Source organism: Physeter macrocephalus, chromosome 14, assembly GCF_002837175.3.
Source record: "Physeter macrocephalus isolate SW-GA chromosome 14, ASM283717v5, whole genome shotgun sequence".
Lineage (NCBI taxonomy): Eukaryota > Metazoa > Chordata > Mammalia > Artiodactyla > Physeteridae > Physeter > Physeter macrocephalus.
This window is the reverse complement of record NC_041227.1, coordinates 20,915,350-20,931,411: the sequence shown is the minus strand read 5'-3', so window position 1 is coordinate 20,931,411 and position 16,062 is coordinate 20,915,350. Positions and strand designations below refer to the sequence as shown.

General features: G+C 46.2%; 1 protein-coding gene across 2 annotated transcripts in view; it reads left to right on the top strand.

The window, feature by feature from the left end:
- The window catches only part of RPN2 (ribophorin II), a 54,521-nt gene extending 45,075 nt beyond the window's left edge, over positions 1 to 9,446 (top strand). The window contains exons 14-18 of one of the 2 annotated variants that reach the window (XM_028498621.2): positions 1,433 to 1,528; positions 2,916 to 2,991; positions 4,557 to 4,686; positions 6,203 to 6,250; positions 9,128 to 9,446. In XM_028498621.2, coding sequence (XP_028354422.1) covers positions 1,433 to 1,528; positions 2,916 to 2,991; positions 4,557 to 4,686; positions 6,203 to 6,250; positions 9,128 to 9,140 — 363 coding nt within the window. In that variant the 3' untranslated portion in view covers positions 9,141 to 9,446. The remainder of the gene's footprint in view (positions 1 to 1,432; positions 1,529 to 2,915; positions 2,992 to 4,556; positions 4,687 to 6,202; positions 6,251 to 9,127) is intronic. The other variant, XM_007104144.4, reaches the window with a different exon arrangement.
- The last annotated feature ends 6,616 nt before the right edge of the window (positions 9,447 to 16,062 follow it).

Sequence of the window (16,062 nt, the reverse complement as noted above, 5' to 3'; positions counted from 1 at the left end):
TTAACCTGTTTATATGATATTTTATAGTTTGGTCTTTGCCACCCTGTGGATCAGGCAGGGCAAATATCAGCCCCATCCTAGTGCTGAAAAAACAGGCTCAAGGTGCCCACTGACCAGCTCCCAGAAAACAGATAGTTGGAGACAAAATCAGAACCTGAGTCTGTTTTTCCTAAACATGCAGGAGGTTTAGCCCTCAGATCACTGCTTGATACTACAGCACAGATGGGTTTGGCTTTGTTCCTCTCTGCTCCTGCATAGACCAGGGCTGATGGGGCCCACAGGTGGACAGCTAGCTGGAGAATAGGGCTTTCCTCCCGTAGGCAAGCCCTTCCTCTCTCCCAGAACTCACTTTCCTTGTATACAAATATTAGCAGTCCCTGCCCAGCCCAGCCCAGCCCATAGGACTGTTATGAGGATCAAAATAGTTCACAGATAAGAAAAGAAAAGCTTTGAAAAGTTTCTAAAGCAGTTTACAAAATAAACAATTATTATTAAACAGTTTGAGCACTGGTTAAAGAAACTGAGGTAGAGCCACTTGGTGGACTGTTTTGCAATCGTGAGAAATGATCATACTGCAGTAACAGGGAAATCCCCATTTGAATTAATGTTGAAGTGTTCCAAGCAGACTACTTACTCTTATTTCACTGTTAGAAAAAGGACAAGGGTCCAAAAGCTAGAGTAGTAGGATTTCTTTTTTAAAATCCTCCTAATGTTGCTATAGCATCGTTTTAGAACGTCAAATGCAGTTAAATAGTGGAAGGTATAAGCATGATGACAGAGGGTGCTGACGGATTTATAGGGTGGAGTAGGCAGCAGTGACTGCCACAGGCAATGTTAGAAGTCCCTTCATGACAGTGGCAGCAAAGAGGAGCTGAGGTTAAAAAGCTGGGAACAGGAGTCTCAGGTGGAGGAGCTGCCTTGTTATAGAGCTGGGTTGGCTGGACATTGGCAAGCAAGAAAATTTTAAAATTTTAAATTATTATACACCAGTTAGCTAATTTAAGTTTGTTAGCAAAATATGATAATACTACCCTAGGAACCCAGAAGCATTATGAAATCTAGAGTCCTTCCTTGGATGTGTCACCCCAGCCATCCAACTACCCAGGCACCATCTTTGATACTAGGCAAATGCTGCTTGATAGGTTGCATTCTCCAACCTCTAAATGGCAGTATGTCTTGGAGGGAAAAAGAGGGTTGGTCAGGAGTAGTGAACTGGTGTAGTGTCTTTGGAAGCAGGCCTCTGGAAGCAGAAGCCCGTGTTGAGAAGAGGTGAAAGGCCAAAGTGGCCACTCACGGCCAGGAAGTTTCAGCCTCTGGGAGGCATTTCCTTTTCTTGACTGTCATTGGCGTTTGGTTCCTAGTACATATACATGGCAGCCCCTGCTGGGAAGAGCACATTTAAAAATATTCCTGGCCTGTCTTCTTTTGGCAGCACCTGTTCCGCGAGCCGGAGAAGAGGCCCCCCACGGTGGTGTCCAGTACGTTCACCGCCCTGATCCTCTCGCCCTTGCTCCTGCTCTTTGCTCTGGTGAGTAGCTGTAATTAGCATGGGCAGCGTGTGTCTGGCGCCAGGCTCAGCAGATGTAGCTGTTCCAAAGGAGGCTTTGTGCTCTGGCCTCAGCACAGCTCCAGAGGGGTCCAGCAGCTGTGACCCAAACCGATGGTCAAAAAATTTTCGAATAACTAAAATTCCCCATTATGGGGGAGCAGCCAGAAAAACTGATCCATTATCAAGGGGCATGAGAAAGTACCCAGTAACCATTAAAAATGGTAAAAGTGTATAGACGGGTATGCTCTGTAGGAACGTTCAGATGAGGTCAAGTGTGAAGAAAGCAAGACCGGATTCTAATAGCTATAGAAAAAGTGAGTACAGAGGCTGTGCATTTCAACACTGTTTGGAGCATAAAACTATAAACAACCTAAAGTCCTCGTAAAAGCAAGTGTTAAATAAATTATGTACATCCATACAATGGAATAATATGCAGCTCATTAAAAGAATGGATAGATTTATGTACTTGTCAACTAATATGACAGGGTTGCCAAGATGTCCTATTGAGTGAAGAAGGCAAGGGGTAGGATAGTATGTTTAGTACAGTGGTCTTTGTTTAAAAACCTTAAAAAGGCATCATCTATTAGTGTTGGTCACCTCTAAGGAGGGGGCCTTTTAGGGAGTATAGAAGAAGTACATTTTTACCTTGTATACTTTAACGTACTGTTTGAATTTTTTTTTAACCACATTTTTTTCCCCTTGTCTCTTTTTAAAAAATTATAAACATAGATGCAAATCCTCAAAGTTCAGAGAATTTTGAGAACTATGGAAAACTCATTAGATCTTACTTTTGGAAAGTTGCGTGTGTTCCTAATTCATTCATTGATTTTAATAAAAGAATAATTGGTCAATCTAAATCTGGAAGGCATGCCACAAGCTTTCAGAAACGAGACTTAGGGTATGGGCACCTGTTCTTTTGAGTGATCAGAATTTTAAAAAGCATGGAACCCACAGCAAGAGCATGTGCATCCTCCCAACTGCTGGTGGGTTTATCTCACCAATACTTAGAGAAATTAGCAGGGGTGCCAGTTACTTCATCACAAATACAGTTTCTGACTTTCCAGCCTCATGGTTTCACCTGTTTTAAAATAGAAAAGTTTGCTGTCATTGAAAATGATGTTCAGGTTTGAGTTACCCAAGCGCATTTGAGAGCAGGTGTTGGAATGCCTTTCTAAAGAAAAAAGGGAACAGTTTTTCCTGAGGACTTATAATAGGGTGGTCGTCACTTGGAAAAATTCCCTGTTCTTCAGGTACACATGAACTTTTAAGCCCTTAGAGCTGTTTATTGGATTAGCATTGGCATGGCATGTGTTGCCTCCCTTTCAAGTTCTAATGTCTTTTTAATTTATTTCTCCCCATCGTTCAGTGGATCCGGATTGGTGCCAATGTCTCCAACTTCACTTTTGCTCCTAGCACGATTATCTTTCACCTGGGACATGCTGGTAAGCGCCCCAGGCTGCTAATTCCATTTAACCTCCTTTGACATTTTGCCTGCCCTCGCAAAAGCCCTGTTAAGTAGACCCACAGCCTATTAACTATAATGACTTAATAGCATAACATTTCCCTCTTCCTCCTGGCCTTTTACGACAGTTAATATGATGATAAACCTGTTTGGCCCATCAGCTTAGAACAGCTGTCATTATATTGGGTTTCATTGAAATAGGCTGCCGTTGGTAGGCCATTTTACCGTCATTTAATAGCTCTGTTCATTTCCAGAGATTACTCACTTATCGTATCTTTACATTGAGCCATCTTCCTGAGTGAACAGCATTAATGCAGTTTCCAAAGGTTATCTTCCCCCAACGTATCGATCTTCACATTTGCTAGCGGCTGTGTCTGGACGGTAGTAGAAAACAGTCCCTTCCACAGTCAGACATGCTGTCCTGCATTGTTCTCTTGAGAACGTAGGACCTAAATGTTACAAGACAGTAAATTCACAAATCAGTTAGGCGTTTCAGAAACTTTCGATACTATTGAATTGGTGACCCTTGCATTTCACTGAGACTTTAATATTCTTTTCTGATTTCTTTGACTCTTTCAGGAGTCACCCTCTTCGTGTCCATAGTGTGCTGATTCTGTAGGGGTCCACAGACGAATCCCCTGAAACTCTAGGCAAATGTGTATCTCTGTTTTCCTGGGGAAAGAGAGAGTCTGTAACTTTGATCAAAATTCTTACAGTGGTCCATGACCTCAGAAAGGGTTAAGAACCCCTGCTGTAGTTCATCTGTCATCCTTCTGGGCAGAATTGACAGGACGACCTTTCTCTCCAGCACAGTTAACTGAATTTGAGTGATAGCCCTCCCAGGTCAGGCTGAGAACAAAACCTGAATATAAATTTGTTCAGAGCCATGACTTTTTTTGCCAGAGTGCTTTTTGTGTACATTCCCTCATTTGATTCTCATCACAACCCTGATGGGGGTGACCAGGGTAGGAATTAATGATCCTTGTTTGATGGGTGAGAGAATTTAGGCTCAGAGAAATTTTAAGTGGCTGCGAAGGGCAGAGCCTGGGCCAGAACCCAGGGTTCTCAGTGCCCAGAACTGAGCCCTTTTGACTAAACCTCCCTCCTCTGTCCTCCTTGCTTCCTTCCTAGTCACAGTGGCAAATTAGCCCTAAAAATTTTTTTAATGAAAAGAAAAATGATTCATTTCTTTAATCCTATGGGCTTTCATTCAGAATTTTAAAAATCAACTGAATCCCAAATATAACATGACATAACTTAAAAAACAAACAACAACAAAACCTGCATTAAAGAACAAAGATGTGAGCTGGAACGTGGAACCAAGTTGCTGAGATCTGGTTTTTACCTCTGGATTTCTTGGTAGCCAAGGCTGAGAAACAAGTGTATTGAGCTGTTTATTTTCTGGCATCAGATAAAGGGAATAAAACAAGCTGGTCTATAAATACAGACCTCTTAGGATCTGCAGTTACTGGCTTCTAACTGTCCTCTGCCCAGGGCAATGTCACTGTTTGACTTAATTGGCTATCATGACGCCTGTCCTTGTAGCTATGCTGGGGCTCATGTATGTCTACTGGACGCAACTCAACATGTTCCAGACCCTGAAGTACCTGGCCATCTTGGGCAGTGTGACGTTTTTGGCTGGCAACCGCATGCTGGCCCAGCAGGCAATCAAGAGGTAAGGTTGGGGACGGGCTAGGGACCCAGAGTGGGATTAGAAATATTGTTGTCAGCTCTGTCCACCCAGCTCTTTGAACAACGGTATGTGGCAAAATGATTCATGTCCTTAGGGGCCAGTGTGACACCTTAATGCAGCCCGATACAGAAGCCTTTTAAATCAGAAAAGAGCCTTGGTGATAAGTTTTAAATGTGTTAAAACCACAACAATTTATGCCCCGGCACATTAAAACAAGAGAAGAAAAAAATAATTGCTTTATGAAGATTAAAATGGGTTAGGACAGGTGGCAGAAGGTTGTTGTTAGCGTGCTGGCTGTATAACAGTTTTCTCCTCTGCTGCCGCAGAAAACCCTTTTCTGCCCTCCTCCCGCGCCCCCGAGAAGGACTCTTCTGTAACCACAACAGCCTCCCGGAGCTCTTCCTCCTAAGTATGAGGTCCATGCTCTTCCCCCCAGAAACCGCATCGGGCTTTACAGAGGCCCCCAGCAGGGAGCACTGCTCAGTGGCCCGCATCACGTCCCTAAGAACCAGACAAACTTAGGTTCACACAAATGGTCAGGTCCCCCCGCAATGGCAGCTCGCTGGCAGCTTGACTTTCGAACCTGGCTTAGAAGCAAATTTAAATGCCACGTAGGTATTTCTCATTGATTTGACTTTATTAGAACTTGGATTTCAGCCACATAAAGGTCAATAAGAAAAGGTCAGAATTGCTTTCACCTTTGGAAGTTCACAATTTCAGACATGCCCTACTTTCTCCTCTCCAGGACCTCTGCTGGAAGAATGTAACAGGATAGTGTTAGCCCCCTAGTGCGGCTGCCAGTTAAGTTGGTCAGATCAGAGAGAGGCTTGCTCAGAGACTGTTAGGGGCGGGAGAGCCCCACGTCTCCTCCCTGCCTGAGCCTCCATGGAGCTCTCTGAGTGCCTCGCCGTGGATACCGGCCCCAGCGTGCTCCCTGCCGCGCCTGTGGTCATCCAGATTCCGCTAGAGCTTCCCTTAGCACCAGCAGTGGCCGCTGGCTCACTTCTCTGCCCCTCCAGCAGCCTGAACTTGGCGACTGCACTGCGTCTGAGAAAGAGCCAGGACTCAGCTGTTTTCTCTGAGCAGAGCCCTGTTCCCTCAGAGCAGCCCGTCCAGACCCCAGGGAGCCAAAAGGCTGTCCTCTGCTGAGTTCACTCTTTTCTGGAAGTTGCCCACACAAGACGAACAAGATTAAGGAGAGATGGGAGTGGAAACCATTTGGTTTAGATCCTGCTCAGCGGGAGTTCCTAGTCTGGAAGGCTGACATTGTGTACACTTTCTGGGGAGGAAGACCATGGTTCTCATCCCACCCTCCATCCTATATAGAAAGTCACAGCCCGCTCTGTTGCCGTCTTCCTGGGTCCTAGAGCAAGCTCTGCCCCTGGGGAAAACGGTGACTCTAACAGAAGCTCTGGTCGGGTGTTTGCCATTTCTTTCCTCAGCTTATTTCTCTTCTGACTGTCCTTTCTTGACTCTCAAACCCTCTTTCCTTTGGCAGGATCGCTGCAGAGCAGAGCAGTAGATTGGCAAAATATAGGACACTACGGTAAAGATGAAGGGTGACTCATCCCAGGAGCAGGGCCCCTTTCCATCTTGCCCACCTCATGCATGTCAGTTATTTATCTGATTTTCAGCACACTTGTTCCTCCCCATCCCTCCCTAAGCCGAAGCTGAATTCTGAGGCCATTTCCCCACTTCCCGGACCAAGCTGTAACTGGACCAGGGCAAAAGCCAAAGCCCCCTGAGTTAGCCCAGCTGATGGTAACTGCAGCAGAGCAGCTCTGACCTGGCTTTGACTGTAAGACTCCATCCTCCCGTGTGTCCCACGGGGTACTTTATAGACACAGCCCCTCTCTGTGTTCATAGGAGAACAGAGTTGAGGATAGACAGATTCAACCTTGGACTTCTTAAAAGGGGACACCCCCCCCCCATTCAGGACATCTAAATTCATTAAATGATGGTCCCATGGCAAATCCTGGCACACCTTGTCACTGTTCTAGGCCTTTCTGTAATATTAACCTCTGATTGGGCCAAACAGTGTGGTTTGGTGAGACACTAAATTTTGAAGACTGATGGCCACAGATCAAAGCCAGTATCATCAAAACCCAGGTTCCTAGAGCTCAGGATATATGTATGGTTCAGGGCGGCTCCCTGTGTGACTAAAATGTCAAGTGAAATATCTCCCGTTCTCCATTGTGTCAGTCCTAGGATGAGGATGGGAGTGGAGGAAGGTGAAGGGAGGGAAGGAGAAGAGAGTGTCTGATGCTTCACTGATCAGCTCCTCTAGACCAAGGATTGGCAAAAGTTTTCTAGAAAGAGCCAGATAGTACTTTAGGCTTTGCAGGCCGTACGGTCTCTGTTACAACTACTCAACTCTGCCACTATAATGTGAGAGCAGCCATAGACCACGTAAACAAACCCGCATGGCCATGTTCCAACGAAACTTTGTTTACAGAAACAGGTGGTGGGCTGCATCTGCCCCGTGGGGCACAGTTTGTTGACCCCTGTACTAGACCAGCCAAGAGGAGGGAGGTATTTGAGTTTTCAAGTCATGTTCCCTCTCGTCCTTTGCCATGGAAATGGCTTTCCCTGCCAAAGCAACAAAGCCATCTAATTTTCACTCCTCTGAAAATGGGAGAAATCAACAAAAGCATAGAATGTAGAGCCTTTTTCACTGATGTGTGAACATAAGCTGGAACATCTAGTTCTCAACACAGAAAGCGACTACATTTGTTTTGGTTTTGTTTTTTCAGGATTAATTCATATACAGTAAAATTCACCCTTGTTAGTGTACAATTCTGTGAATCTTGAAAGACGTAGTAGACAGTCTTGTAAACACTACCTCAGCCAAGGTACAAACTTATTTCTACACTCCAACGAACTTCCGTGTCTCTTTGTGGTCTGCCCCTTCTCCCCACCCGCCATTCCTTAGCCTTATCCGTTTGGTTTTGTCCTGAATTATAGTTGCTCTCGCTGAGATTTGCTTTCAGAACTAGTCCTTTCTGCTAAGTATTGAGCTCTTTAATTCTTTAAAACTAACTGGATTCGTTTTGTTTTTCTTGATTTTTAGATAGTCTGCCCCCACCCTGCTACCCCCAAACCATACTGCTTGAGAAAGAGGAAAGTCACTTGATCATTTGGACATTTGGGACTTCCTGAGGTTGGGACCTTGTCTTTCAGAGGAAAGTCCCTAGTAGCCAAGTGTTTTTGATCTGAGAACAGGTATCGGTTTGATCAGGCGTAACAGAGGGCTAATTTCTTAGCTAAGATGGAGGCTTGTGGGTCACTACCCTTTCTGCTGTTCTTATTTCATAATTAACGCTGTCCTCTCTGCATGAACGTTTCGGAACACACACACTTTTTTTCTTTTTTGGCCGTACCACGTGGCTTGTGGGATCTTAGTTCCCCGACCAGGAATCGAACCCGTGCCCCCTGCAGTGGAAGCTCGGAGTCCTAACTACTGGACTGCCAGGGAATTCCTGGAACACACACCTGGGAACCTCTGAATGCTGGCAGAGAATTAGGGGCACTCACTTTGGCCCTCAGGATGAGTTCCATGCCTGTGCATGCGTGCCCCTTGGAACTGTTGATTAATTGGTTTGGAGCCTGCCATTCTGCAAGACTGCCTTGTCGTCACATCAGCCCTCACCACTGGGACAGCCGCCTGCTGAGGACGGCATGTGTGTGAGCACCCTGCCTCTGCTCACCAGAACCGTCTGAATCACTCCCTTGGTGCTGTCACCCTCTGGCCGCACAGTGTCTGTCCAGATTGTCATTTCCCTTCTTGTGTTTCCCCGTCACTTCCTGGAGTCTGGGGGCGGGCAGCTGTGGAGAAAGAAGGAATAAAGAGAGTTAGTGTTTTTAATCCCCTCAAACTTTTTCTGTGAGCTGAGTCCAGTTTATGAGAATCATTCTTTCTTAAGTTTAGACATCGAGTCTGATCACTGACAAGAACATGACCACATGGTAGGAATATGGTGCAGATTTCTGTACCAAAAGGTCAGAATGTCATCTTTCAAGCTACGTGAGGGCATGTGTCGTTTGGCAGACTTGGAGTCCGGGAAATTGAAGACGAGCATTCTTCTATTCATCTAGTTGAAATGTACAGTGTCTTTTTGGCCTTGTACTGTGAGAGGTGTGCCTGGAATTACCTCATCTTGTGTTTTCACATACCACACTTACTTAGGTATCATCAGGTGTGTTTCATTGTTTATTTAAGATGTCAGCTTTAGTTCGAGCTATCTGTCTTATATTCTTTTGTGAAATGAGATGGGGCATAAATAAATAGAATTACTAGATGAATGATTGTTCCCTTATAAATGGGATCTCCTAGTACCTTGGTCTCTCTGTTGTCACCAGTTAGGAGCTGCAACACTGAATTGAAATCTTCAATAATTTTGTGTTTGTCTCCATTTTCTTTCAGAACAGCACATTAGTTCCAGAAAAAGGAAGGAAATTCTGAAAGCTGAAGTGAATATCAAGAAAAGGAGTCAAGAATAATTCATAGTTTGAGAAGAGGAATGAAAAAAACCCTTTATTTAAAAAGAAAAAAGTCAAAATCGTTTTGCTTGTTTTTCTATTTCCCCAACACAGAGCAGGTACCTGTGAGCCCAGATACTCTGTTTCTTTGGCATGGTGCCCTAGCAAGATGCTGTGAATATTCTAACTTACCCACATGTTGCATTGAAAAGTTGAAATCTGTAATTAATCTGTTATGGAATAAAGAGAATAATAGGAATGAAGACCTGAGAGTTTCTTCCTGTACTTTGGGGCTGATTGGATTCCCGGGGCACAAAACATGAGGCCTTCGTTGGGAAGTATGCTTGACACAGTGGCCGGGGTGTTTCTCCAGGACGTTTTACGTTGGTCCTTCTCACCTTTTTTTTTTTTTTTTTTTTGGCCATGCTGCGTGGCATGTGGGAGCTTAGTTCCCCGACCAGGGATCGGACTCGTGCCCCCTGTCACCTCTTTCTTAGCAGAGCTGAGGATTACCTGGAAAAGCCAGCATCCTTTCTTCATCTCCAGCACTGGGTACCAACTATGTCCTGTCGATATCTGAAGACCCCTCTGCTTCTGCCTTGAAAGTTTGGTCTTGGCGTGCAGTGGGGAAGGGAAGGGATTATCTTAAAAGAAGGCTGAGCCCATGAGCTGTCTTAGGTTCTTAGAGGGACACATGCATCTCAAGAATGCCCCTTTGGAAGTTGTGCCCGGGACGACCATTACATGGAGGTTATACGATATCACTTAGAGAAGTAATATTGAGCAGTGTGTTTATGTGTGCAGACTTCAATGTTGGGCAAGCCTACTGTTACCACTTACACGCTGCTGAAGGACTTTGGGCAAGTGGCTTAATGTCTCTAAGCCTCCTTTTTTTTCTTCCGTAAAAGATAATAACAGTACCTCCTCATATGGCTGAAAGAGTTTCATGCATCTGAAGTGCTCGGCTCAGTGCTTGGCATCTGTCCTAATTGGCCCATAGTTATGTACTTTGGCTCATTGCCTCTACTTCTATTAATTGAAACATAATAGCAGATAACTTTTGAAATGCAGGTAATCCTAGGAGTATTTATTGAGTTCGGGGGGTAGAAATTATTTTAATCAGATTGCTTTCCAACGTAGCTGGACTTGCCCCTTCAAAACGGGGATTTTAATTGGGGAAAGAGGAAAGGAGATTCTGGAACTTTGGCTAGTTCTGAATGGGACACTGCAGGGGAGAGGCTGATATGGGCAATAACAGGGGTGCCTCTAAGATAGGAAGGAGACCTCACCTTTCCCAGAGGTTGCAAACCGGTGGCCCATGTTTTATTTGATCCATACTGTTTTTTGGGTTTTTTAAATTGAGTTAGTTGCTAACATTTACAAATTGAGAAAATTCATATAATAATCCAATTTGGGGACTTCCCTGGTGGCACAGTGGTTAAGAATCTGCCTGCCAGTGCAGGGGACACGGGTTCGAGCCCTGGTCGGGGAGGATCCCACATGCCACGGAGCAACTAAGCCCGCGAACCACAACTACTGAAGCCCGCACGCCTAGAGCCCGTGCTCCGTAACAAGAGAAGCCACCACAATGAGAAGCCCGCACACCGCAGCAAAGAGTAGCCCCCGCTCACCTCAACAGAGAAAGCCTGTGTGCAGCCACGAAGACCCAGCGCAGCCAAAGATAAATAAAATAAATTTATAAAAATAAGTAAAATAGGGCTTCCCCTGGTGGCGCAGTGGTTGAGAGTCCGCCTGCTGATGCAGGGGACGCAGGTTCGTGCCCCAGTCCAGGAACATCCCACATGCCGCGGAGCGGCTGGGCCCATGAGCCATGGCCTCTGAGCCTGCGCGTCCGGAGCTTGTGCTCTGCAACGGGAGAGGCCGCGGCGGTGAGAGGCCCGTACTGCAAAAAAAAAAAAAGGTAAAATAAATAAATTTATTTTTAAAAAATCCAATTGAGGGTTTGGGATTCTCCGGAAAAAGAAAATCAGAGCCGGCAACATTGGGCCTGATTTCCTGTATGACAACAATCAGCTGAAGCTGAATAGCATCTGCTGCCTTTGGGTTGGGCCTGCACTCTCCAGTTTGCCACAGTCCTGCCCCCACGGGTTCCACCTACTCTGGCATCGGTCCTCCCACCAACTTCGCGCGATTGGTACCTGCCTGGCTCCTGTAGACGTATGACTTTGAAAGCCTTGCTTTAAAATTTTAGCTTCTTATCCCACCCTGATGGGAAAAGGTGATGTTGGTCTCCCACTGCTGTTGGGTGGCTCCTAGTGTCCCTGCTTATGGGTGCTGGGACCTCAGCAGCTCAGAGTGGTGGGGAAGGGAGGAGAGCAGGAGACCCACCCACCTGATACTGTCGCACCTGTAACCAGACCTGTATAGTTCTGGAAAACACTGGTTGAGGCCTGCTGGACAGAGGTGTAGAGAAGGGACAGTAGGGCCTGAGCATAGAAGTGCAGTGGCTGGAGGGCAGGAGATCAGTAAACAGCTTCCTGGAGAAGGGGCTGGCAGGGCTCAAGGGTGCCGTGGCTGGTTCAGGGCTGGCCTGCAGACCTAGAGGAGCTGGAGAATAAAGCACAGCAGACATTTTCTACATGCCAGGCTCTGTGCTTGGTCCAGCTGTGGCAGTGAGCAAGACAGATTATTCCCTGCCCTTGGTCCACTTATATCCCGGAGGGGACAAGGGAAAGGGAGCAGAGTAATCACAAATCTGAAAAGGAATGTTTATCTAGAGGGGTTGGGAAGGCTAAGCTGACAATCGAAGGAAAAGAGGCAGTCTTTGCAGAGCTGGGCAAGAACATTCTAGGCAGAGAAGCAACATACGCAAAGGTTCTGAGGCAAGAGCTTGGCGTATCTGAACTGAAAGCAGGCCAGGGTAACTAGGGCGGAGCTAGCAAGGAAGAGAGTATCCTTGGAAGCCATAACAAATATGAATTTTAAGGGCTGTGGTAAAGGGGATAGATTTAAGACTGACAGCAAATTAAGGGAACTTGAATTTTATGCTGAGATATAGCAGAGGCAGAAACAGCTCGTATGCTGTTTTTCTGGCCCTACCCACTGGGAGAAGCCTCTTGAAGCCTGCGGGAGAGAGTCCGCTTGCTTGTAGCCTCGTGGTAGGTCCGGGGAGGCTGCAGTTGAGAGCAGGCCTAATGAAATCCACTGGATTTGTTGCTCAAATTATTTGCTACTAGCAAAGATCCTTTGCTTGACCAAACTTTAGTCAGAATCCTGAAATTTCTCCTACGCCCATCTGTACTCTTTCTTTTAAAATCTAGTTTTAGCGAGAACCCTGCTAAGCAGTTTAACCAGACCCTCGCACCTCCATGTCTGATCACCCTGATATGTGGTCAGATTCCTCACCCTCCACCATCTCCCAGGTGATGTCTGATCTTCCCGGCCTATCTTCAGCCAGGATCCTGTTAGGTCAGCTTAGCTAGAGTCCCCTTACCCCTGATGTATCTTCTTGGTAAGTTTCCATCCACTGTTCCCCACCCTGCTCCTTGGCTATCAGTTCCCACTAGACCATGCTGTATTCAGAATTGAGCCCACTTCTATATGAGGTCTCTTTCCCCCCAGTTTTTACCTCTTTAACTGCTGTGCAGCTCTGGTTATCATTTGACACCACAGTAGTGCCTGGGCCTTGCCTCCTCTATAAAGACTACTCAGCACAGCAGGTCAGAGTCCAACTGACCTTTCTTCAACCCCCTGAGCCTTAGTTTCTTATCAGTAAAAATGGGATAATACCTCTGAGGGCTTTATAAGGATTAAATGAGGTCACATCCAAAACACAGACTACAGTGCCCGGCACTGACATTGACTCAGAGTTTTCTTGGATTAGTATAGATATTACCATCGTTATTTCCTGTGTGTCGTTGGCAGGAGCCCAGTAAGCAGTTTGTACCAGGTCCACGTTTCTTTGTTGGTTGGTTGAATTCACTTGCTTCCCCAGCTGTCATTTCCTGAAGGGCCTGGAGGCTTGAAACAACACAGGAGCACTGTCCGGGAATCAGGAGTCTGTTCCGAGCTTTGCCCCCTCTGAGCTGTGAGCTGTAGGACCCGACCTCTAACCTCTGCTCTGCCCTCCCCCAAGTGCTGTGGTAGGGAGCACATGAAGCAATGGATGGGAAACCCCTTTGTGAACTTTAATATAAACATAAGGGATTATCATAAGCAACAAGTCCCCCATTGATTAGAGCATTTCTTTAGGGGGAAAAAAATAATAGCACTCCATCTTAAGTGGGACCCCCCCCCAAAGGAATGGGAAGCTCCCAGCCCCTCTGTGGGGAGGGTTTAAGTCCTGTAAGCTGCCATTAGTGTCGTAGTTAATGGAGATAAAGCACCCGAATTGTTGCCATCACGGTCTTTTCCTTTATAACGGCATTCACCTTGAAAACCACAAGTAGCAGCAGGGCCCAGTGCTTGTTATTTCATTTGAAAAACTCATTGGAAGTTGAGAGAGCCCTCAGCCTTTGCTTTTGTCGGGACAGGCGGAGGAAAGAGATGAGCAGGTGGGTCTGGGGGAAGGAAGGGGGGACTCGGGCTGGCCTGGCGAAACCACCATTCAGCAGCCTCCTCCTTTGTTCTCCTTCCTTGGCAGGTTCTCCGCCAGCCTGCTCAGCTTGGTTGAAGTGGACCGCGGCCCTCAAAGGCCAGCCTTCTCTTCTGAAGGGGGCTTTTGTTGCTCATTGTTGGTATTGTCTCCTCCATGGAGCCGCGGTGGCCCCCCGCAGAGCCTTTCCCACGCTTCACATTCTTTCTTGGAGGGCAAACTGGGGGCTCCCAGAGAGAGCAGGTGGTCTGAACCGGGTGAAGCCCCGAGCTGGCTTTACAGCCCTGGTGTGGGAGACGGGCCCACGGGATGCGAGTCCAGCACTGTGCGTGCCAGGTCGGAAAAGGCCGGAGATGGGACTGCTCACCTCTGAGCCCCCATCAACTCTGAGATGCTACAAATCTTCTCGTACTTTTAATCCAAACACACATCCCATCATCCAGACGTTTCACTTTTTTTTTTTTTAGATTTAATTTACTTATAGTAAGATGCACAAATCTTAAGTGTATAGCTCAATAAATTTTTGCATCTAACTATGCTAGTGTAACCATTACCCAAGTCAAAATATAGAATGTTTTGATCCCCTCTCGGAAAGTTCAGAGTCTAAGAAGAGGCTCTGTGTGGGGTGCTGTGTGATGGTGTAGGTGATGCGTGTGGGTATCTGGCCCAGGTAAAACTGTTCATGAATAGAAAAAGTTGGGTAATCACCGACATAGGTACATCTGGTCAGCGGCTTCAGCTCTCTGCTTCCCTTTATAGCAAAACTTCTTCAAAGAATTGTCTCTACCAGTGCTGTCCAATAGAAATGTAATGCAAGCCCCATAGGTGATTTAAAATTTTCTAGTAACCATAACAAATAAGTAAGAAACAGGTGAAATTCGATTTTAATATATTTTATTTAACCCAGTCTATTCAAAATATTATTTTAACATGTAATCAATACAAAAAACATCACTGAGATATTTTGTATTCTTTTTTCATACTGTCTTTGAAATCCACTTAAAGCACATCTCCGTTGATATTAGCCACCTTTCAAGTGTTCAGCAGCCGTATGTGTTCAGTGGCCACCATATTGGGCAGCCAGGTCTATACTCACCAGCTCTGACTCCTCTCCTGCCATTTTTTCTTTTTTTTTTTTTAAGATTTTTTGGATGTGGACCACTTTTTAAAAGTCTTTATTGAATTTGTTACAATATTGCTTCTGTTTTATGTTTTGGTTTATTGGCCATGAGGCATATGTGGGATCTTAGCTCTCTGACCAGGGATCGAACCCGCACCCCCTGCATTGGAAGGCGAAGTCTTAACCACTGGACCGCCGGGGAAGTCCCCTACCATTTGCTCTTGAACCCACTCGAGTGAGACTTTTGCCCCCACCATCGACCCAATTTGTTCTTGCCAAGGTCATCAGTGGTTTCCATGGTCACTTTCATGTTAAATTCTCAACTGACTTGACCCATCAGCAGCATTTGGTACAGTAGGTCATTCCCTTCTCAAAACGCTTTCTTCAGTTGGCTTCTGGAATTTCTTTCTTGTAGTTTTCCTGTTATCTCACTGCCTGTTCCTTCTCAGTCTCCTTTGCTGGTTCCTCATCTTTCCTCCAAGCTTTAAATGTGGGATGCCCCTGGGTAGCCCTTGGACATCTGCTCTTTCTGTTCCTCTTCCTTAGTGATCTAACCCACTCTTCTCACTTTAATGACCATCTAAAGGGTGACGGCTACCAAACCAAACCGGCTGACCAGACCTCTCTCCTGGCTCCACACTTGTACACCCAGGTGCCTACTCAACATCCTCACTGGAGCCTTTAAGGGGTATCTCAGACTCAGTATGTCTAAACCCAAACTCCTAATACTCCCCCCACCGCCAAAGCTCCTAAATGGCAACTACATCCTTCCAGTTGCTCAGGCCAAAAACTTTGGAGTCATTCTTGACTCCTCTCCAATCCCCACACCGTATCCATCAGCAAATGAGTTCTACCCTAAGAATGTATCCAGAATCTGACCTTTTCTCAGAGTGACATTAAATACAAGTCAGATCACGTCATTCTGCTTAAACTCTGCAATGGGTCCCATCTCACCAAGGGTGAGATTTTTAAGTCCTTACCATGGCCTCCAAGGGTCCGATGAGCTGGCTTCCCGCTCCCTCTTGGCCTCCTTTCTTTTTCTTTTTTTTTTTTTTTTTTGCAGTACGCGGGCCTCTCACTGCTTGCTGTGGCCTCTCCCGTTGCGGAGCACAGGCTCCGGACGCGCAGGCTCAGTAGCCATGGCTCACGGGCCCAGCCGCTCCGCGGCATGTGGGATCTTCCCGGACCGGGGCACGAGCCCGTG